This window comes from Acanthopagrus latus, chromosome 13, assembly GCF_904848185.1.
Source record: "Acanthopagrus latus isolate v.2019 chromosome 13, fAcaLat1.1, whole genome shotgun sequence".
In the NCBI taxonomy this organism is placed as follows: domain Eukaryota; kingdom Metazoa; phylum Chordata; class Actinopteri; order Spariformes; family Sparidae; genus Acanthopagrus; species Acanthopagrus latus.
Genome location: NC_051051.1, coordinates 7,876,792 through 7,897,852, shown reverse-complemented (window position 1 = coordinate 7,897,852; position 21,061 = coordinate 7,876,792). Strand labels below are relative to the sequence as shown.

Here is a 21,061-nt window from a genome sequence, read left to right as displayed (position 1 = left end):
CTAACTGATGAATTTTGCTTTGTTGAGTTAATGATTAATGACTTCTGATCTGGCCTCTGCAGATACCCCAATGTCAACATCCACAACTTCACAACCAGCTGGAGAGATGGTCTGGCGTTCAATGCCATCGTGCACAAACACAGGTCATTGACTTCCTCCTGCACTTGATGTTACCTACTACAATTAAACTTCCCCCTGTTAGGCATATGCTTGGCTATAATTAACAGGCCTTTTCTTGTCAGTGAGGATTGTCCCATTCTACAAATCAAAAAGGTGTCCAGTATCTGTCTTTTTATCTTTCCTTGCCTACCTGTCGCAGCGCCATCATCACTTCTCAGGGGTGTTTTCATCCCCCTTTTCTATTTAGGTCTCCTCCTACTCCTCCCATCCTTCAAACAGTCTGCAGTATGGCTAAAAGGATGAAAATAAAATAGGGAGAAAGATGACCTAGATCACAGAAATAATAACCCACTTATTTTCTATGAAGAGCCATGCTTGGCAACTCACTTGCACACCCTGCTGGTATTAGTACCATCAATACCTTGTGTTCAAATGAATCTGTGATCTTAAAGCCAACGATGGGAGCTAAACTCACAAGTTAAATAGAACGGAGTGTTGTTCTTATAATGAAATGCCAAAGTGATCCCTGGCACATGGATGCTAACACTGCTTTCACTGGAGTTACTGAACCATGGGATATTTATGTGAACCATGACACTGCCTTTTACATGAGTAGGTACCTATTCAAATACCACAGCAGGCAATTAGAATATGTATACAGAAAATACCCATGTTGCCTTATTCCTATTTTTTTGGGAATGTCAGTTCATGATTTAATGTCTGTAAGCCCCCCCCCCCCCCCCCCACACACACACAAAACTATTTTGCACCACTCTAATGCACTGAGTAAGCTCAAAATTAAAACAAGGTTCAGGCAAGAATAAGCAGTAATTGGCAGAAGCAGCTTGCCTTCATTAATTAAAAGCCTGTTTGCATACAGATGGCTTTACCTAAACCCAATGGATTATTTAACGTAGCCTGGTCTTTAAATGGACATATATTTTAGTGGACTGCAAATATTTTTTCTGTACACCACAAGAAGGTGAGGCTGAATGCCAGCGTGAATTATACTGCCATTTGCTTGCACCCTGTTATCCTCTGCTGTCTGTTCCTATTAAAACCATAATTGTCCCCTGGCCTCTGCAGACCCGACGTGATTGAGTTCGACAACCTGAAGAGGTCCAATGCTCACTACAACCTCCAGAATGCTTTCAATGTGGCTGAGAAGGAACTGGGGCTTACCAAGCTGCTAGACCCAGAAGGTGAGTGGTTAAAAGTCACACAGAGGGCCTGACACTATCCAACAAGGCACTAAGCCAGTGCCTCTCGTTCCAAACAGATTGATGGGTGTTAGAGAATGGAGGATTAATGGAATTAATTGAAGCTTAGACAAGGCTACATCACATGTCAGCTACAATGAAACCACAAAAAGCATGTCTAAAGATGGTGACATTCACTGATTTAATTCCTCATTCAGGCTGTTTTAAAAGCACATGCAGTAGTTTATGTTTAGTAGATTTAAAAAAAGAAAGGTGTGAAAGAGGTCAAGTTCAGATGGATTATGTTGTCTTTTTTTTCCAGATGTTAATGTTGACCAGCCTGATGAAAAGTCCATCATTACCTATGTGGCGACCTACTACCATTACTTCTCCAAGATGAAAGCCTTGGCAGTGGAGGGCAAACGAATTGGCAAGGTTAGCTCTGTGTGTGTGTGTGTGTGTGCGCGCGCGCGTGTGTGTGCGTGCTGTCTGCCGTCTGTCTGTCTGTCTGAGTGTATACACATTCATGTAGGAGGAAAACCTGTACATACATGTGTTTTCCCACTAGTTTCACTCACAGAAATCTCTTGGTTGCAGGTACTCGACTATGCTATTGAGGCTGACCAGCTGATAGAGAAATATGAGACACTGGCCTCAGAGCTGCTGCAATGGATTGAGCAGACCATAGTGACACTCAATGACCGGCAGCTAGCCAACTCACTGAGTGGTGTGCAGAACCAGCTCCAGGCTTTCAACTCCTACAGGACTGTGGAGAAACCCCCAAAGTGAGCATCAGAAAGCTGGGTTAAAGTAACCAAGTGAATGAACCAATGCTTATTAAACACTATGATCTCATGTGTGTCCCTGTACATTAAGTTAACCAGAGGTGGTGTCTGTTTCCACAGATTTACAGAGAAAGGAAATCTGGAGGTTCTTCTCTTCACTATCCAGAGCAAGATGAGAGCAAACAATCAGAAAGTCTACATGCCAAGAGAGGGCAAACTCATCTCTGACATCAATAAGGTACTAGTTACTCTAGAAAGGTTTTCAATATAGAAACATTAGTTTTAATGTATTCTTAGAACACAAGATTATTCTTAACTATAAGTTAATTTAGTTTCACAAAATGACCATTACTATTTTCCTGTGTTTTCATTTGGGTTACAGGCCTGGGAGCGCCTGGAAAAGGCAGAGCATGAACGTGAGCTGGCACTGAGAAATGAGTTGATCCGCCAGGAGAAGCTGGAGATGCTTGCTGCACGTTTTGACCGCAAAGCTGCCATGAGGGAGACGTGGCTGAGTGAGAACCAGAGGCTTGTGTCTCAGGTGATAAAAGAAATTGGATTTATTTAAAAAAAAAAAAAAAATATGTGGCTATAAGTGCATTCCTACTTCTCACTTGAATACACTGAATAGTTTGTGTTATAAGCTCATTTTCATATGTTATTAGGACAACTTTGGAACTGACTTGGGAGCAGTGGAAGCTGCCACACGTAAACACGAGGCCATTGAGACAGACATTGGGGCATATTGGGAGCGTGTGGCTGCTGTGGAGGCTGTTGCCAAGGAGTTGGAAGCAGAGAGTTACCACGATGTGCGGCGAGTAATCGCAAGAAGGGATAACGTGCTTCGACTCTGGGAATACTTGAAAGAGCTCCTGGCTGCACGCAGAGAGCGGCTGAATTCCCATCGTGACCTACAGAGACTGTTCCAGGAGATGCGCTACATTATGGACTGGATGGGAGACATGAAGGTACTGGGCCACTCAGCGCAACACATGCTTACACCATTCTAAGAGAGCTAAGGGATTGTTAACTTTCTGCTTTGCATTCCTACATTCTGTTGGCTTTGTTTTTAATCAACAAAAAGGAATGTCTTAATCCTCTCATTTAAGTTAGTTGATGTTCACATATGTTCTCAGCAGCTTTAGTGTCTGCGCTAATCAGAGGACCATTAACAGTAGTAATTAGCTTCTTACATGCCGCGTCTTAGCTGTGTTGCCTGTCATTACTGGTTTTATCAAGGTTGGCTGAGGTAGACTTCAGCATGTGCTTTCCTCCTTTGATGGTTAAATCTGTTCAATTCGCACATGCTGTGATATTAAATTATTTTATACTGCCAGTCTCAAAATGCTGCTATTGCAAAATGAAATTGCGTGATGGCCGTGAGTACAACATTTTACGTGTTTAGCTAAAGGTAAAATGGGCAAATATCCAGGCAACTGCCTTCAAATCATTAAAGAATCAGTCTGTAACATTATTGACCGTACTTTGACGGTGCACAAAATAATGGTTCTGGACTATTAGGCACATAAGGTCACCAGTTGTCATAATAGGTATTTAATTTACTGTCATGTTTCACCAAGTAATTGACTTTATAGGTGTCCCAAAATATTCAGCTCCTACTTGATTGTGGTTTTAATTATTAATTGTTTTTAACTATATCTATTGCTTGTCTGTTGGGAAAATTGGCATGCATGTTGCACAGCACTAACTTGAGTGCTTTGGCCTTATCAGCCACCCACCACCTTAAAACAAACATAGCTCTATTTGCTGCCTTTGAGCTTTGACCCATTTCAAATCAAGCATTTGACGCTTTCTTTATATTTTTCAATTGGGAAAGCGAGTATAAAATGGAGTGGACTACAGAGAAGGTGACATGACTTGTTTGTCACAGGTGAAGTTGATAAAAACATCAATACATTTCATTGGTAACTGGAATAACACTGTTATTGTCTTTGTGATTCAGTGACCTGTTACAGTATAATTAGAATGCTTGTCTAAAGTTTTTTATTGTTCAGATTTTTTTATTGTTGTTATTGTAGCACATTGTCCTGTAGTCATTTATTGGCTTTCTGCTCTAGTGACTCAGATAAGAGGAATTTTCTCTGTTGGCATTCTAGGAAGGCTTCGGTCCCCTGTGTTTAGGTTAATGATCGGAAGCTACAGCTGGTTGAAATTCTGCTCTCCGCTATTATTTTTGTTTTTTTGGTCATTAAAATTGTAAAGTGCAAGGCATAGCTCATACAATGGTTATATCACAGAATTTATAAATATATGAATAAATGTCCACACTTCACTCATCCTGTGGGTGGACAGAATACCCAAACTTTGGGTTTAATCATGGTGGTTTATTTTTAAGATGAAGAAACTAAATATTCTGCTGGATTGTGTCTGTTTCAGGGTCGTCTGCAGTCTCAGGACAGTGGCAAACATTTGCATGATGTGTTAGACCTGCTGCAGAAACACACTCTGGTAGAAGCGGACATTTCAGCTCAGGCAGAGAGGATCAAGGGAGTGCAGGGAGCTGCACAGCGCTTCACTTCCTACGAACAGGGTGCGTCTTCAAACATGTTCTCACACACTTTCTGTACATACTGTGCAGCTTAAGTCTGAACAATTTGTGTAAAATATCTAAGTACAATGTATTCTTTTTTAATTAACAGCCTATAAACCGTGTGAGCCGGGACTAGTTAGTGAGAAGGTTGACCTGCTGGGTCAAGCCTACGATGAACTTGGTCAGCTTGCTGGAAATCGCAGAGATCGCCTAGAGGACTCGCGTCGCCTGTGGCAGTTCATGTGGGACCTCGGAGAGGAAGCAGCCTGGATCAGAGAGCAGGAGCAGATCCTGGCCAGTGGAGACTGTGGCCGGGACCTCACTTCTGCCCTTCACCTGCTCAGCAAACACGAGGCTTTCAGGGATGAAATGGCAGCTCGCTATGGCCCTTTGAGTAACAGCATCGCTGCTGGAGAAACTTTGATTCAAGAGGGACACTTTGGAGCCCCGGAGGTCACAGAGAGGATTCAAGACATCCGTGCACAGTGGACACATCTGGAGGAGGTGGGTGGTGGTCACAGTTCTTTGTAATTTTGTTTGCATGGAATATAGATATTTTGTTTAAATATTTATCTTGTTCTGTCTGCTCCCAGACCACAAAGCTCAGAGAGCAGAGTCTTAAGGAATCGGTGGCCCTGCACCAGTTTCAAACAGATGCCAGTGACATGGAGGCATGGATCATGGAGACACTTAGACAGGTGTCCAGTCCAGAAGTGGGCCACGATGAGTTCTCCACCCAGACTCTAGCTCGCAAGCAGAGGGAGATTGAGGAGGAGATCCAGAGCCACCACCCCCTCATCGACTCCCTGCATGAACAGGCCCAAGCACTACCACAGGCCTATGTAAACTTCCCTGAGGTATGTATGCTTTGTTTTTCATACTTCTACAATGATGACATGCTGTTTGTGGGACTAAATTATTGTTTATTGCTGACTGCAGGTGGAAGGTCGCTTACCTGCTATTGAGCAGCGCTATGAAGAACTGGAGTCTCTTTCTGCAAATCGGCGCCAAGCTCTGGAAGGTGCCCTGGCCCTGTACCGTATGTTTAGCGAAGCTGATGCCTGTAAGCTTTGGGTGGAAGAAAAGGAGCAATGGTTAGATGGCATGGAGATCCCTACCAAGCTGGAGGACTTAGAGGTGGTGCAGCAGAGGTTAGTCTGGGCATTAGGGAAGGGAAGAATGGAGATAAAAAGGATTTAATTTATAAGATATATGATGATGATATTGTTGTCACTCAGAACCTACTGTAGTAAAAGATATTCCAAAGAAAAAAATTAATTGTGACCAAATGAATCACCAATACATCATTTTATAGCTGCTATCTTGTTCTTAAAAGTATACAAAATTCTGCTGCTTTCTCTTGCATACACCTTTATTAACTATGGATCTATCTTGCCTGGATTAGATGACACTTTTCAGAATGAGTGAATTGATGCTGGTCTATTATTTATGGCTACAGATTTGAGACACTGGAACCTGAGATGAACAACCTGGGCACTCGTGTCACTGACGTGAACCAGGTGGCTGAGCAGCTGCTGAGCTCCGACAGCTGTGACAAAGACCAAATCCACCAGACACGAGACAAACTGAACAACAGGTTAGAGCTAATATAAAAGAACTGATAAAACACACTACTTGACACAGAAATACAGTATTCTAGTACTAAATGAGCACTGCGGTTAGCATTTATGGTAAATTATTGCGTTTGGTGTGGTCCCTAGATGGAAAGAGTTTGAGCAACTGGCCGGTCAAAAGAAGCAGCGTTTGGAGTCGGCCCTTAACATCCAGAACTACCACTTGGAGTGTAATGAGATCCAAAGTTGGATGAAGGAAAAGACCAAGGTGATTGAGTCCACTCAGAGCCTGGGCAATGACCTGGCTGGAGTGATGGCCCTTCAGCGCAAACTGACTGGCATGGAGAGGGACCTGGAGGCAATTCAGGTATGGAGATTTTACATGGTGACAGATTGGAACAGAACAGACTGTGCAATAAATAATGGGAAATTAATATTGGGTTATTTGTTTCATGCTGAGGTATCTTGTCATCACTTCTGCGTTTAAATAATTTTGATGTCTTTGCAGGGAAAACTGGATGACCTGAAAAATGAGGCACAAAAGCTGGCCAAAGAACATCCAGATCAGGCTGGAGAGATCCATGGACGTCTTGGAGAGATTCAGGAAGTGTGGGAGGAGTTGAACGCCACCATGAAGCGGCGTGAGGAGTCACTGGGCGAAGCCAGCAAGCTGCAGGGCTTCCTCAGGGATCTGGATGATTTCCAGTCCTGGCTGTCCCGTACCCAGACAGCAGTAGCCTCAGAGGACATTCCTACCTCTCTGCCTGAGGCTGAGAGTTTGCTTGCCCAGCATGAGAGTATTAAGAATGAGGTGGATAACTATAAGGAGGACTATGAGAAGATGCGGGCTGTTGGTGAGGAAGTGACTCAAGGTCAGACAGATGCCCAGTACATGTTCTTGGCCCAGAGGCTCCAGGCACTGGATACGGGTTGGCATGAGCTGCGTCGCATGTGGGAAAACCGCCACAGTCTTTTGGCACAAGCTTTTGACTTCCAGACATTCTTGAGAGATGCAAAGCAGGCAGAGGCTTTCCTCAACAGCCAGGTTAGGAATACACTTTGAACTTCAGCCTGTGCCAGTGAACCATGGCCTCATTGCGACAACCATTATGTATCAATGGCAGCATTACTGGCAGAGTCTACAGTCCAGCAGTCTGTGCCAAATTCAAAGCCAAGTAACTGTGTGTACCTGAAATACTATATAATACTGTATAATTTAGGTGGATGATTAGGTATTTAGGCAGAGCACGAGTTAAGGTAAATATGAGTGGGTCTGGTGGGAAATCTGAATTAAATTCAGATTTCTATTGCCTATTCCATTGTTCTCTACCTGACCACAATGTGCTTAATTACATTCATGTTTATAATCTCGATATTTATTACAGATATTTTGTAATTTTGGTGATCTGAAATTTTGACCATGTTAGATTTTATTATGGTTGTGTGGCTGTTTTTGACAAACATTATTGCTCAGTCATAGGTTTATACACACCTCGCTCTAAAATCAGATCAACTGGGAGGAGATAAGTGAGCTGCTACTGCTGCTATACTGGGTCAATTTTAATGCCATAAAATCCTGAGGCCTACTGTCATAGTTCTTGGTGGCTCAAAAATAATTGTAAAGGCTAATAAATTCCATCCACATGTAAGGACTGTAGGAAGTGTAGGAATTTAAAGACAGATGGAACAATTAATGTAGATTGTTGATTTAAACAATACATTATATGTATAGCCCCTTCTAGTTTAGAGAGATAGAAGACAGAAATGAAGGTCAAGAGAAATCAGTGGAATGCTGTAATTGCCTGGAAGAAATTTTTAACGAAATTTGTGACATTCCTTTCCCTCTGTGTAGGAGTATGTGCTGTCTCACATAGAGATGCCCACCAGTCTTCAGGGAGCAGAGGAGGCCATTAAGAAGCATGAGGATTTCCTCACCACCACAGAGGCCAGTGAGGAGAAGATAACTGGTGTGGTCGAGGCTGGACGGCGCCTCATTAATGACTGTAATGCAAACTCTGACAAGATCCAGGAAAAAGTTGATTCCATCCAGGAAAGGTTAGGGCTTTCAAAGTGAATGATTGTGGGGAAGACCCATTTAATGCAAGTTTCTCATTTTAATTTGATGTTTGAAGAGATGCTCATTTAGCTTTCGCCTTCATTTTCTCCAGACATCTCAAGAATAAGGAGGCTGCTAATGAATTGCTGACAAAGCTTAAGGATAACCGTGAACTTCAGCATTTCCTCCAAGACGGACAGGAGGTAAATAATGATTTTGAATAAAATGAAAGCATGCGGTAAAAAGTAAGGATGCTTAAAGATACATACGTTTAAGTCACACAGTATTATTTATTATAATGTTTTTTCCATAATGCTTTCTCTTTTCCGTAGCTCACATTGTGGATCAATGAGAAGATGCTGACGGCACAGGACATGTCTTATGATGAGGCCAGAAATCTTCACAGCAAGTGGCAGAAACATCAAGCCTTCATGGCTGAGCTGGCCTCCAACAAAGATTGGCTGGACAAGATTGATAAGGTGCTGCCATTTTTATATTGTTGATAACCCTTTTTTATTTTTATTTTTTAGAAACCATTATTAATCTGTACTTCCATCCACCTGTCTGGTGACGAGATTGGTAATGGCTAGACTGATCAAAAAGCATAGATAGAATTTCCTTAATTCATTTTTCTTCACACTGGGGACAACCTCTTAGCACTGACGTTTCCATTACAGCTAAATTAACATCATTTCAAACCTTTTGCCTTATTTCCTATCTCCAACAGGAAGGTCAGGCCCTGGTGGCAGAGAAGCCAGAGCTGAAACCTGTTGTTCAGCAGACCCTGGAGGACCTGCAGCGTCAATGGGAAGAGCTGGAGGGCACCACCCAGACGAAAGCCCAGTGCTTGTTCGATGCTAACCGAGCAGAGCTCTTCACACAGAGCTGCTCCGCTCTCGATGTCTGGTTGAAAAACCTTGAGAGTCAGCTGCATAGTGACGACTATGGCAAAGATTTGACCAGTGTCAATATCCTGCTCAAAAAGCATCAGGTAGACCTCACTGTCAAGAAACACTGTTTAATTACTTAGCTTTGATATGATATGCTAAAAAAAATCTTAATTTTGAAAAATTACCTAAAGACTTTGATCTGCACTTAATTTTGAGAATATTTTATAAATCCTATAGATTCTAAGCTGAGTGCATGTAGTGGAACTGGCCAGATCTATCTATAGATAGCCAAATATAATATCTTCATGTCTTATTTCTTTGTACTGTCTCTGTATAGATGCTTGAGAGCCAGATGGAGGTCAGAGAGAAGGAGGTACAGTCGCTCCAGTCTCAGGCTCTGGCCCTTACCCAGGAGGACGCTGGACTCGCTGAGGTTGATGGTCAGCAAAGGCGCGTCACTGACAACTTCTCCAACCTTCAGGAGCCCCTCAAACTGAGAAGACAGCAACTGCTGGCCTCCAAAGAAGCACATCAGTTCAACAGAGATCTGGAGGATGAAATTGTGAGTTGGATTACCTGACTGCTGATCATTAATTGTTACTGTTAGATGCTGTTTTGCCTGATGCTCATGTTTTATTCATTCTTCTGTTTTTCTCTCAGCTGTGGGTGAAGGAGAGGATGCCCCTGGCGGATTCCACAGACCATGGAAAAGACCTGCCCACCGTACAGCTGCTCATCAAGAAGAACCAGGTACAGTGAAATAGAAAAAAGAAATAACATGCAGGCAGAAATGATTAATTGCTAGTATTTTTGTTTTAATGTAATGCAGGGTAATTAAAGGAAGATAAAAGTGACTTACACTCATTCAATTATTCATCACCTTAACTGGGTATGGACCAAATTCGAATCCCTTTCTGAATTAGACATTGCAGAAGGAGATCCAGGGCCACCAGCCTCGCATCGATGATATCCATAGACGAGGCAAAACCCAGAGCCAGGTAGATGGCGAGAGACAGTCTGTCCTAGAGGAGCGCCTTGTTGAACTGCGGGACCTCTGGGATCAGTTGATTGCTGAGACAGACAAGCGTCACGCCCGTCTGATAGAAGCCAACCGCGCCCAGCAGTTCTATGCTGATGCAGCAGAGGCTGAGGCCTGGATGGGAGAACAAGAGCTGCACATGATGTCAGAGGAAAAAGCCAAGGTAAGTTGAGATGACATCAAACATAAAATAACTCTTAGTGCAACTCTCTCAGAATCATCAGTATTGAGAAAACCTAATAATTTCCTGTTTGTCTCCCAGGACGAGCAAAGCGCACTTGTGATGGTCAAGAAGCACCAGACTCTGGAACAGGCACTTGAGGACTACGCTCAAACCATTCACCAGTTAGCTAACAGCAGCCGCCTCATGGTCACCAGTGAACACCCAGAAAGGTGAGAGTACACAAAAAGCTCTAAATGTTGAAGCGTCAGCCTTGAAACATGGCTTGTTATGAATGCTGATCTGTCTTGCTCTAATTTTTATGTAAACAGCGAGAGAATCACCCTACGGCAAGCCCAAGTTGACAAACTGTATGCAGGGTTGAAAGACCTCGCTGAGGAGCGTCGTGGGCGGCTTCAGGAGAGGCTGCGGCTGACCCAGCTGAAGCGGGAGGTGGATGACCTGGAACAATGGATCGCTGAGAGGGAGGTGGTTGCTGGCTCCCATGAACTAGGACAGGACTATGAACATGTCACAGTGAGTTTTTTTTTTCCTCAGTCACATGCTTTGGAGACACTGAGGCTCAGGGAATTTTAACTGAATTAATTGTTTTCCACTTCTGCCCTGATTTCTTTCTTTCTACAGATGCTGAGGGACAAGTTCAGGGAATTTGCTCGTGACACCAGCAATATCGGCCAAGAGCGTGTCGATGGTGTAAATGGGCAGGCAGATGACCTGATTGAGTCGGGTCATCCAGAGAACGCCAGTGTGGCTGAGTGGAAAGATGGGTTGAACGAGGCTTGGGCCGATCTGCTGGAACTGATTGACACACGCACACAGATGTTGGCAGCATCCTATGAGCTGCACCGATTCCATCAGGATGCCATGGAGGTGCTCGGACGTGTTAAGGAGAAGAGGGAAGGGCTGCCTTCTGACCTTGGCCGCGACCTGAACACTGTTCAGCATCTACACAGACAGCACAATACTTTTGAAAATGACATCCAGGCCCTCAGTGGACAGGTCAGCTGTCTGTTAATACAGATTCCTCCAGTTATACTCCAAGAGAGCCAGATGAAAACTGAATGTCCTCTCTTCCTCTTTGACCTCCTAGGTGAACCAGGTGCAAGATGACGCAGCGCGACTGCAGAAGGCCTACGCTGGGGAGAAAGCTGATGACATTCACAGGAGCGAACATGCTGTTTCTTCTGCTTGGGAGGGCCTGCTCGAGGCTGGACAGGCCCGCAGGCTCCTCCTGCTGGACACCGTGGAGAAGTTCCGCTTCTTCAACATGGTGCGGGACCTCATGCTCTGGATGGACGGTGTGAACCTGCAGATTGACGCACATGACAGCCCTAGGTAGATCTCATTTTATGCTTGATTCTTGTTCCAGTTACTGTAATGAATGCTGTCATAAATGCTGTTATAATTTGTTTTCAATTATTTAATCTCAGCTCTTTCTCCTTTCTGTTCTAGGGATGTTTCTTCCGCAGGGTTGGTCATTGCCAATCATCAGGACATTAAGTCAGAGATTGAGACGAGGGCAGACAGCTTTACTGCCTGCATCGATATGGGAAACGCTCTCATCAACAATAATCACTATGCATCTGACGAGGTAATGCGCAATATGTCTCCCTCACTGTTATCTGCAGTTGCATCAATGCATAACTGTAAGAAACAGCTCTGAGTATACGGGCTGATTGTGGCTTATCATTCAATGTAAGTCTTTTCATGCGTGTTCATTACTGAATGTTCCTTGTTCACAGATCAGAGAGAAACTGGCTCAACTCCAGGAAAAGAGAGATAGGATCAACAAAAAGTGGCAAGACAAGATGGACCACTTACAAATTGGTATGAGTGCTGAACAGGTTTAAGAGCTTTTACAAGGTATATTCAATCGAATAGTACCATGTGTGCCTGTACATTGCTGTGGACACGTTGTTACAGGTTAAAAGATGGTAGATAGATATTTCCAGTTTGAAGGCCTATTGGATGCAAAGTTAAAGTCAAGTCAACACTTGATGTAATTCTTTCTCTTTTGTGCTGTTCCTCTCTCCATCTCAGTGCTGGAGGTGCTGCAGTTTGGACGTGATGCCTATGTGGCAGAGTCTTGGTTGGCGGGGCAAGAACCTTTGGTGCGAGCAGCAGAGCTGGGCGCAAATGTGGATGAGGTAGAGAGCCTTATTAAGCGCCATGAAGCCTTTGAGAAACTGGCTGCATCCTGGGAAGAACGCTTTGTGCTACTGGAGAAACTCACTACAGTAAGTGAAGAGTTAAAGCACAATATTATATATGTACTTGAGAAGGATTCGGTTTTCGATGGAATTACTGAGTTCCCATTTGTTTTAGCTTGAGGAGCATGAGATGCAGAGGAGGCGAGAAGAAGAGGAGAGAGCACGACGACCCCCTACACCACCTCCGGCAGAAGTGGCACAGTCTGAGACAGAAAGTCATGTACATGACTCTGCAGCCAGGTAAACCATCGGGGGTAAAACATTGTTGGTGTATAGTACCAACAGATAATGGTTTCACATAATTTCACATACTTTCTCTCGCTCTCAAACGCAGAACGAGTCTGGACCAGACCACACTCAATCAGTCGGTGTCAGTGAATGGAGTACACAGCGATAATGACACATCACAGGTGAGACGTGTTTTATTATATGCAAGGGCTTTAAACGTATTTCAGTGTTTCTGCTCTGTGATGCAACAGAGTCATTCTTACCAGGTTTTCACTGTCATTCTTTAATCTAGCACGGAATGTCATCTAATGTCATTTTCAATGTTGTCTTCCCTTATACAATAACATTCATACTTCCTCTCAATTTGTGTTTTAAAAACTTTAATAGAGAAAAACAAGCCAACCATGAATTTGAAGAAAATATACAAAAGTAATCCAAACCTGTCATACATATGACAAATACACAGTGTAACTGTATGTTAGTGTATGTCCCTGTCTGTGTCTGTTCTATTCCAATCCACAGTGTTGTTTTCTGTACATATTCACTGTTCATATAATGACATTGATTGCTATTATACTAATGAAAGTATAAAGTAAAGTATGATTTTTTTTTAACAAGAGTATGTATAAGTGTAGATTACTTATGAAATGTTAATTCAAGCAAAATACCTAGAAACAATATGCTCTAAAAGTTTACAGTAAGTTTAAGATACTTAAAGAAACAAGCACCCATAATAGTGTGGAAGCAGTGAAAACAATCAGTATCACCTGAGGTCTGCAGAGGAAGTGGGAACTCACCCACCATCTGAGGAACCTTGTTTCAGTTGGATATGCACGTCAACTACCCTACACGTTACACAATCCTAATATAACTCCTGATAAAAAGATAGATGGTAGATAGGAAGCACATGGTGGCTTTCTTGTGTTTCAGAGGAGATGATGGCAGTTTACACTGAAAGAAGTTAAAGGTGTGTAACCTATTTTCTAACTTTTGCGTTTCTGCCAAGGATCTCTTAACAATTTCTTATTGCGTTTTTACCAGCAGTCATTATCGCTTTCGTTGTCATTGGGAAAGAAATCAGAGCCTAAGCGTGTGTGTAAGCCAAAGCAGACGGAGCGTGTGAGTACCAAGCCATGGTCAGCTTTGTAGCTTCCCCACCCCGCCCCCGTCACAGCCTCCTCCGCTCAGCTCCTGGTCAACTGCAGCACCTCACTTCTTCTCTCGAGAAGCCATCGCTCTGTGTCAGATTCAAACCATTGCTTTATTTATTCATGCACCATAAATGAGTCCCACTGCTTTTTAAAAGCATGATGCAGATTCATGAAAGGGTTGCTTTCATGGATCAGTCTGCTGTTATATTTGTGCTCGTATTGACCAGGACAGGAGTGACTGTAAATGTGGCGCCCGGAGTTGTAAATGTGGTGATAATTGTAGCTGTTGAAAGCCAGTTTATATGTAGTTTGTTGTAGTCTTCTATTTATATGTGTACACTTCCTGTGATGTGTGTGTCACTTAAGTCAACAGCACTTGGTTGAAAAAAAGGCTCAATGAGGGGGAAAGAAACAGACACGTGTATCCAAGGCCAATAACTGAGTTGAACAGTACTTTAGTGTGTTCATGTACTTTTTTTTTCTTTGTTTGTGTGTTGTAATGTAGATTATGATTTATTCATTCACGCTTGCTCAGTAAGTGACTGAGCATTAAGACTATAATAATAGTCATAACAATTTTATTCCAAATGTATATTCCAATTCTAATATCGGACTCCCTTATTCTATTCTTTAAATATAGACATTTTAAAAATCCTTTTTTAGCATGCATGCTTTCCATCTAGATGGTTATTTCAATCATAAGCCTTACCCATGTGAATGACGGTTATCGTCCCGTTTAATATGACTGTACTGTGTGATTATGTTGGACCTTCTGAACCCACGCTATGCTGTTATCTCAGGTAATCATATAGTGCCGTCGAAGCAAGCAAACTCATGGCTTTTTATGTATGGCTGTGAATGGCTGCTCTACTGCTCACTGCGTCCATCCAACCATGTGTTTTTCTTCCTTCTAATCCCCATCCGTGTTCTGGTTTAAACCACAGGGCTCAGAGTCGGAGTCTGTGAACGGGCCAGGTAGGGACAGTGGGCTGGCATCGTCTCGCCTCGAGCCGTCTGCCACGTTACCGAGCAGGGGCGGAGCAGAGTCCGAACCAGAAACCATGGAGGGGATGCTCTGTCGAAAGCAGGAGATGGAGTCCCACAGCAAAAAGGCAGCTACCAGGTGAGTGTTGTCAAGAGGTTATAAGAGATCATCACTGATTGCCTCCATCTGCCATATAATATAGAAAAAAATGTATGTACTTTTTTGTTTTTTGACTGCAACACACGCTGTTCCTGACACTTTCTCTGCTCGTGTAGGTCCTGGCAGAATGTGTACTGTGTCTTAAGAAAAGGAAGTCTTGGTTTCTATAAAGACAACAAGAGCGCAAGCAACGGCATTCCATACCACGGAGAGGTACCCATCAGCCTCGGAGAGGCCGTGTGTGAGGTAGCCTCCGACTATAAGAAGAGGAAACATGTATTCAAGCTCAGGTGAGACTCACTGACTGTTTTTAAAAGATTGACGGCATGGCAGCGCCCCAAGAGTGAAGTCACAACAGTGTGATCGCCCCTTTAGTGTCTGGCTGCTGCGAAGCTCATAAAGCCCGCTCCTTTCATGTTGGCAAATAATTTGGTGGTGTCATGTTCAACTGTTGCTTTTTCTGGTAAGATTGGATAATTAGATATTTGAAGTTATAAAAATGGAGTTAAACACCATGATTGAAAACTGAGCGCTGCTTGTTATTGACCAGGTGGGTGTATGTGCAGGACCTCCAACCCTGATCTTTACTGTGCAGACTCTGGCTCCAAATGACATCACCAGCGCAATATGGGAGTGCTGCTATTCAGGATAATTTGGCTTTATGTTTGTGCCGTGGGAGGGAGTGGAGACTAGTCATCTGTCTTTATATACGTCAATGGAAAAAACCTCAGATGGATTTATTAGACTTTATAGTTGATCCCTGACTAATGGTTTATCTTCTCAACTCTGTCTCTAGGCTAGGGGATGGAAAAGAGTACCTGTTCCAGGCAAAGGATGAGGTGAGATGTACAAGGCAGAATAACTCTACTAGTATAGATAAAAAAAACAAATGATGTTTGTGTAGAAAACAATGTTGGTGTGCTGTGACTCAGCCTGAATAATGGAAAATAATCAAGTTTTTTGACTTTCTAAAGGCGGAAATGAGCTCCTGGATCCGCTCCATCCTCAGCTCCATTCCAACAGGAGAAGAGTCGCCTGGAGGTCCGCGGGCGCTCAGCCGTGCCATGACGATGCCTCCCATCTCCCCCAGCTCAGGTGATGCCGGAGGCGTTACCATGCGCAACAAAGATGGGAAAGAGAAGGATCGCGAGAAGAGGTTCAGCTTCTTTGGCAAGAAAAAATAGAACACTTATAAAACCATCAATGGAAGCTACATTTGTCAAAATTTCAACAAACTGAAGCAGAAAGGCAGGAAGGAAAGTACAAACAGGTCACAAAAACACACTGCTCTCAGCGCAGGCCCCCGAGGAATCTGTCGACAGCTGCTGTACGTGGCTTACAGAGAACTTTGTTTCTTTTCTTTCTCTTTGATTCTCTCCCTCGCCAGTTTTTATCCGTCTTTTACTTTTACCCAATCCATATTTCACATTTAAGCTGCACCAAACAATGAAAGCCCTCATCCAACTTCAGGTAATTTCAGCCAACCAGCAGAGTTTATTTGTCAGTAGCAGGTGTGGTTGGCATTAGCAGGGATCCAGGCCGAGTTCAGTTCCAGTCCACAAAAGCGGCTCTCTCCCTCAGCATGAATCTTTTCTCTTCGGTGAGTCTTGACTAGCTGAGCCGTTTTGATGCTGCGTTACTAATAAAACGATGGATGGTGGCTTTCCACTGTGGTGCACTCTGGTTTTATTTCTTCGCTTTGGAGCACTCTCTCTTTGGGAAGGATCACATCAGTCTCTTTTTCTGTTCTTGGTATTGATGTTATTAACCTGACCGATATTATTGCCGTTATTATTATTATTATTATTATTATTATTATTATTTATCTTTTGCTATTGCTGGTTTGAGAAAACAAACTAATTAATTTGACAGTAGATAATCTTGATTCGTGTTGTGGAGAGAAACAAATTTGGTTAAACTAATGGAGAATGTTGGGCTTGCCCTTGTCCGTATTATTATTATTATTATTATTATTATTTTTTTTTTTTAGGAATGCCAGTTTATGAGGTGTTTTGAGAAAAAATAAAGCTCATTAAATTTTAGCAGCGTGCAGTAAGTGATCACAAGTTTCATTGGGAAAATTATATATATATATATTTAATAAGTGGTTTTATTTTTTATTTTATCTCTAATTTTGCCTGTATTTGATTATTTCTTTTGAGTGATCTTTTCTGCTTAATTTTTGAATTTCTTTTTTTTTTCTGTACAAAGCAGAGAAGATTAGTTTTCTAGTGTGTGTGCGTGGGTGTGTATGCGTGTGTGATAGTTGTGGTGCCGTGGATTTTTGCACGTTTATGTTATTCCTGATCAGACGTGGCCAGATGAATGCTGCTTTTCAGTCCGCAAAATGTAGACGAAAACCAGATGCAAAATAATCTTACTGGAATGATTTCATTTAAAAAACAAGCTTTTTCCTTTTTTGCTTCTTTCGGTTTTTTATTCTGTGTAAGCTTGACATTACCGATGGCGTTCCTCAAGGCGGTTTCATTATTTCTGTTTTAGTCTTCTAATATCTATTTCTGTTCTCTCTCTCTATCTGCTGGTGTGAAGGCATGGGGGCAGTTTGTAGATACAAATAGCTGAAGCACATTTTCTGTGGCAGACAGCAGAAAAATGCGAGCAGGACAGACGGACAGCTGAAAGGTCTCATTACAGGTGAAGTGAGGGGTGTGGAAGTGAGATTGGGGAAGGAAGCGAAGAAAGCGCCTTTACAGAGAGAGGTGTACTGAGCCTTACTTGAACCCACTACAGATACACTGGACCCCTTTATACAAAGCCACCCTCCATTCGAACAGTCGTAACAGAGGCTTTCTTAGTACGAAGACGCGTATTAAAAATGTGCCCTGTGGCAATGATCTAATGTATGTCAGTGGATTATATATGCAGGTATATGAAGTAACAGAAACCATATAAAGCTAAATCCTAAATTGTCTCTTTAGACGTTTGTGCTCTCGCGTATGTGGCATGACTTCATGTAGGTTTATACTTGTGTGTGTCTCATTGTTGCCATCTAGTCTCTTCTGTGTCGTGTACTCTGAAAACATGAGCTCACTTCATACCAGGGTTGGAGAGCAATTAATTATAAGTGATTGGCATTTACCTTTATCTAAAACAAGATAACGGCATTTTCCAGTTTATTGTGAGATTGTAGGCCGTAGTGCAACTTTATATAAATATCTCCGGATGTTAAATCCACGTCTTAATTTGCCTTTTTCAAACTGCCAAAATGTAACAGGAAGTTACTGGATAACAATTCTGAATTCAAGAGTATCATGGATTTTCTTACAAAGTAGGTCGCAAGTGATTTATTACATCTTGAAAGTAACTCTTCAAAGCTGGCAATTGCCTGGATGCCATGTCATAGAGGGCTGATTAGACCACAGGAATGTCGCGCCACACTGTTGTGACAACACAAACAGCTGCATTTGGTTGTAGTGTAATCGGGGTTGGCCTTATTTTCCAGTCCAAAATGAATGTGGGGCCGGTGGTCTGTTCTGCTCAAATCGAAGACCCTCGAGGTCCGAGAAGAGAAGTGTGTGAATGCCCTGGGGTTCAGTCGACAGCACCTGGTACAAACTTGACCAAACTGGCTGCCTTGTGTCTGACAGCGGGACTCTGATAAAGCTCCTAGTTTAAGCAGCCTTAAATGAAGAGCAAAGCTAACAAGGTCATTGCATACATAAGTGAGCCGACGCAGTAATCGTACATCGTGCACAATCTCGAATGGAGGAGTCATTCTTCCCCCCTTCCCCCCGGTGGACGAGCTGTTTTTAGTGACCAATTGCTACCTTTTTTTTCCTCTGCTCTGTGCGTCAGAGGCAGCATCCAGTTGATGTTAAGGAGTTCCAAGTTTAAAGGTCACACAGTGTATTTTCTTATCAGCTCATTTGAATGTGAATGATTCAAAAATTAGTTTGGCCAAATTGGTCATGTGAAGCAAAAACACATTTCTCATACTTGACATATATACTGTACGCGAGCTCTCTCTCTTTCACACACACACACTCACACATCGACACCGTACTGTATATTTAATGCAGAATGACCCTGGCGATCCAGTCTTGTGGGAGTGGTCCTCAGCTGGCTGTGATTCGATGTTGCATCCTTTTAAAATAAATAAATAAAATAAATAAATAATAATAACATTGTGCTTACTGGTGAGCTTTGACCAGGACATGGGAAGTATGTATTATTGATGTCAAAGAGGTGGATTTTTTTGGTTATGAGAGTACTTGAAACAATGGGAGTACTTAATGAAGAAAAAAAACAACAACTTTTACTTGTTAAGTATTAGATATGAGTGAATACAGACTGGTGACAATTTGAGCTTCCTTTTTTAGAAGAAGGCAGGATATTTGCTGTCTAGTTGGGAGCTTGTATTTTTTCATCCAGTGGTCTGTCTCGCAGCATTTGATAAGCCTGTCCACCTACCTTCATTTCTCATTACTTTTGACGAATGTCTGTTCCTTCCTCTGTAATTCAGAGTTGTTAATACCACTACTATTATTAATTGCTATTATTACATTATTGCTACTGTTGTTACTATTACTACTACTGTTACTAATGCAACTTATTGCAAAAGTTATAACTGCTGTCCATTTTCAGGTACGTGTCTGTAATACCAGACCCCTTCCACACGATGTCAGTGTGCTGTGGAGCATTTTCATTACAAATCGAAAAATAATGTTTGTTGACTTGTGTATCTACATCTAATATTAGGAATAATAAAACATGGTTTAATCAAAAATGTGATATTGTTGCTGTGTTTTTTGATATATACATTATATTTATCAGTTACATTTTCTTCAAAAAACAGTACATATGGTGCGACAGTGGTCATGGTCATTTTGTATTGGCATGCCGTACTTTAATTATACTGGGGCTCTGTCAAAATTTAGTTGTTGTGGGTCTCACAAAGGCCAGGTTGAAATAAGAATGGTGAGATGTGTCCTATTTATTTAGCTGAGGGTGGGTTATTTCCCATAATTCAACACAATAACATCATTCCATCAGACATTTGCATCCTTAATGCGTCCTGTACATTCTCAGTTTGTTTTGCAGTCTTCCTGTTAAACATCTGAATCCTCGAACCTCAAATAAAATGGAAGAAATTCCAGATCAAATGGTGTAAAACTGAGATCAAAATAAGCTTTTAGACTAAGGATGGACATAGTTAACAGAGGATTTGTCTTTACTTTTATTAATGTTAAACAATAATTGCTCAACACTAAAAGAAACTTAACTGGAACCATGTTTGGCTTACTGAATATTCTGCATGCTATTTGTATTGTACTTGTGGAAGGATGAATTTCTTAATTCTACAGCTCAAAGATGACAAAAGGAAAACACTGGTTGTAGGTTCTTGAATACAGTTAAGATGAAATACATAGTTGTTGCTGTGTGTGTGTGTGTGTGTGTCTGTAGAGGATGTTGGAAAGATACCTGCTGCAGTGCTGCCTTTTAAAGATGAATTAATGATGCAACTGCAGCGAATGAGGTCAAGGATGATGGAGCAACATACAGCAGGTAATGATGAATCAGTGGATGCTGGGAAGGATGATGTCATCTGAAGAGTGAAACCCTGAGTGAGAGCTGCTCAGAGAAACCCGAGCCCGAGTTTCACCACAGTGGTTTTAATCTCTGTGCAGGCCTGCAAGGCCAAAATGCAACTAGCCTTCATATTTCATCAAAATTTAGAGAATTAAGTCAAGAAATAGGGGTGACTTGGGATCAACCTGTATCAATTGTTTTTAATTGACATCTTGATTATTTAGTTCATCCCACAACCACAAGTTAGTTGGTACATAAGTAAAGAATTAAAAAGTAGACTTGCTAGCCTTGGCTCAGTGGAATCAATGATCTAATTTGGTCACGCTGCTTTTAAATCACACAGTTATTGTAAATTAACATATTTCATATGTCAATATTTTTTG

The 21,061-nt window shown here is 42.2% G+C and overlaps 1 protein-coding gene across 5 annotated transcripts in view; it reads left to right on the top strand.

Annotated features, from left to right (window-relative positions):
- LOC119030956 (spectrin beta chain, non-erythrocytic 1) overlaps positions 1-19,877 on the top strand; it is a 50,098-nt gene extending 30,221 nt beyond the window's left edge. For 2 of the 5 annotated variants that reach the window (XM_037118959.1, XM_037118961.1), the window contains 35 exons: positions 63-143; positions 1,207-1,322; positions 1,642-1,754; positions 1,917-2,104; positions 2,225-2,342; positions 2,487-2,645; positions 2,770-3,072; positions 4,502-4,655; positions 4,765-5,159; positions 5,249-5,512; positions 5,595-5,806; positions 6,115-6,252; positions 6,377-6,596; positions 6,738-7,274; positions 8,082-8,284; positions 8,398-8,488; positions 8,618-8,764; positions 9,013-9,276; positions 9,513-9,737; positions 9,836-9,925; positions 10,099-10,377; positions 10,477-10,607; positions 10,707-10,911; positions 11,020-11,394; positions 11,486-11,730; positions 11,848-11,986; positions 12,138-12,222; positions 12,436-12,632; positions 12,721-12,845; positions 12,940-13,015; positions 13,875-13,952; positions 14,929-15,107; positions 15,245-15,418; positions 15,925-15,967; positions 16,103-19,877. In XM_037118959.1, coding sequence (XP_036974854.1) covers positions 63-143; positions 1,207-1,322; positions 1,642-1,754; positions 1,917-2,104; positions 2,225-2,342; positions 2,487-2,645; positions 2,770-3,072; positions 4,502-4,655; positions 4,765-5,159; positions 5,249-5,512; positions 5,595-5,806; positions 6,115-6,252; positions 6,377-6,596; positions 6,738-7,274; positions 8,082-8,284; positions 8,398-8,488; positions 8,618-8,764; positions 9,013-9,276; positions 9,513-9,737; positions 9,836-9,925; positions 10,099-10,377; positions 10,477-10,607; positions 10,707-10,911; positions 11,020-11,394; positions 11,486-11,730; positions 11,848-11,986; positions 12,138-12,222; positions 12,436-12,632; positions 12,721-12,845; positions 12,940-13,015; positions 13,875-13,952; positions 14,929-15,107; positions 15,245-15,418; positions 15,925-15,967; positions 16,103-16,312 — 6,559 coding nt within the window. In that variant the 3' untranslated portion in view covers positions 16,313-19,877. The remainder of the gene's footprint in view (positions 1-62; positions 144-1,206; positions 1,323-1,641; positions 1,755-1,916; positions 2,105-2,224; positions 2,343-2,486; positions 2,646-2,769; positions 3,073-4,501; positions 4,656-4,764; positions 5,160-5,248; positions 5,513-5,594; positions 5,807-6,114; positions 6,253-6,376; positions 6,597-6,737; positions 7,275-8,081; positions 8,285-8,397; positions 8,489-8,617; positions 8,765-9,012; positions 9,277-9,512; positions 9,738-9,835; positions 9,926-10,098; positions 10,378-10,476; positions 10,608-10,706; positions 10,912-11,019; positions 11,395-11,485; positions 11,731-11,847; positions 11,987-12,137; positions 12,223-12,435; positions 12,633-12,720; positions 12,846-12,939; positions 13,016-13,874; positions 13,953-14,928; positions 15,108-15,244; positions 15,419-15,924; positions 15,968-16,102) is intronic. The other 3 variants (XM_037118962.1, XM_037118963.1, XM_037118960.1) reach the window with 2 other exon arrangements.
- The last annotated feature ends 1,184 nt before the right edge of the window (positions 19,878-21,061 follow it).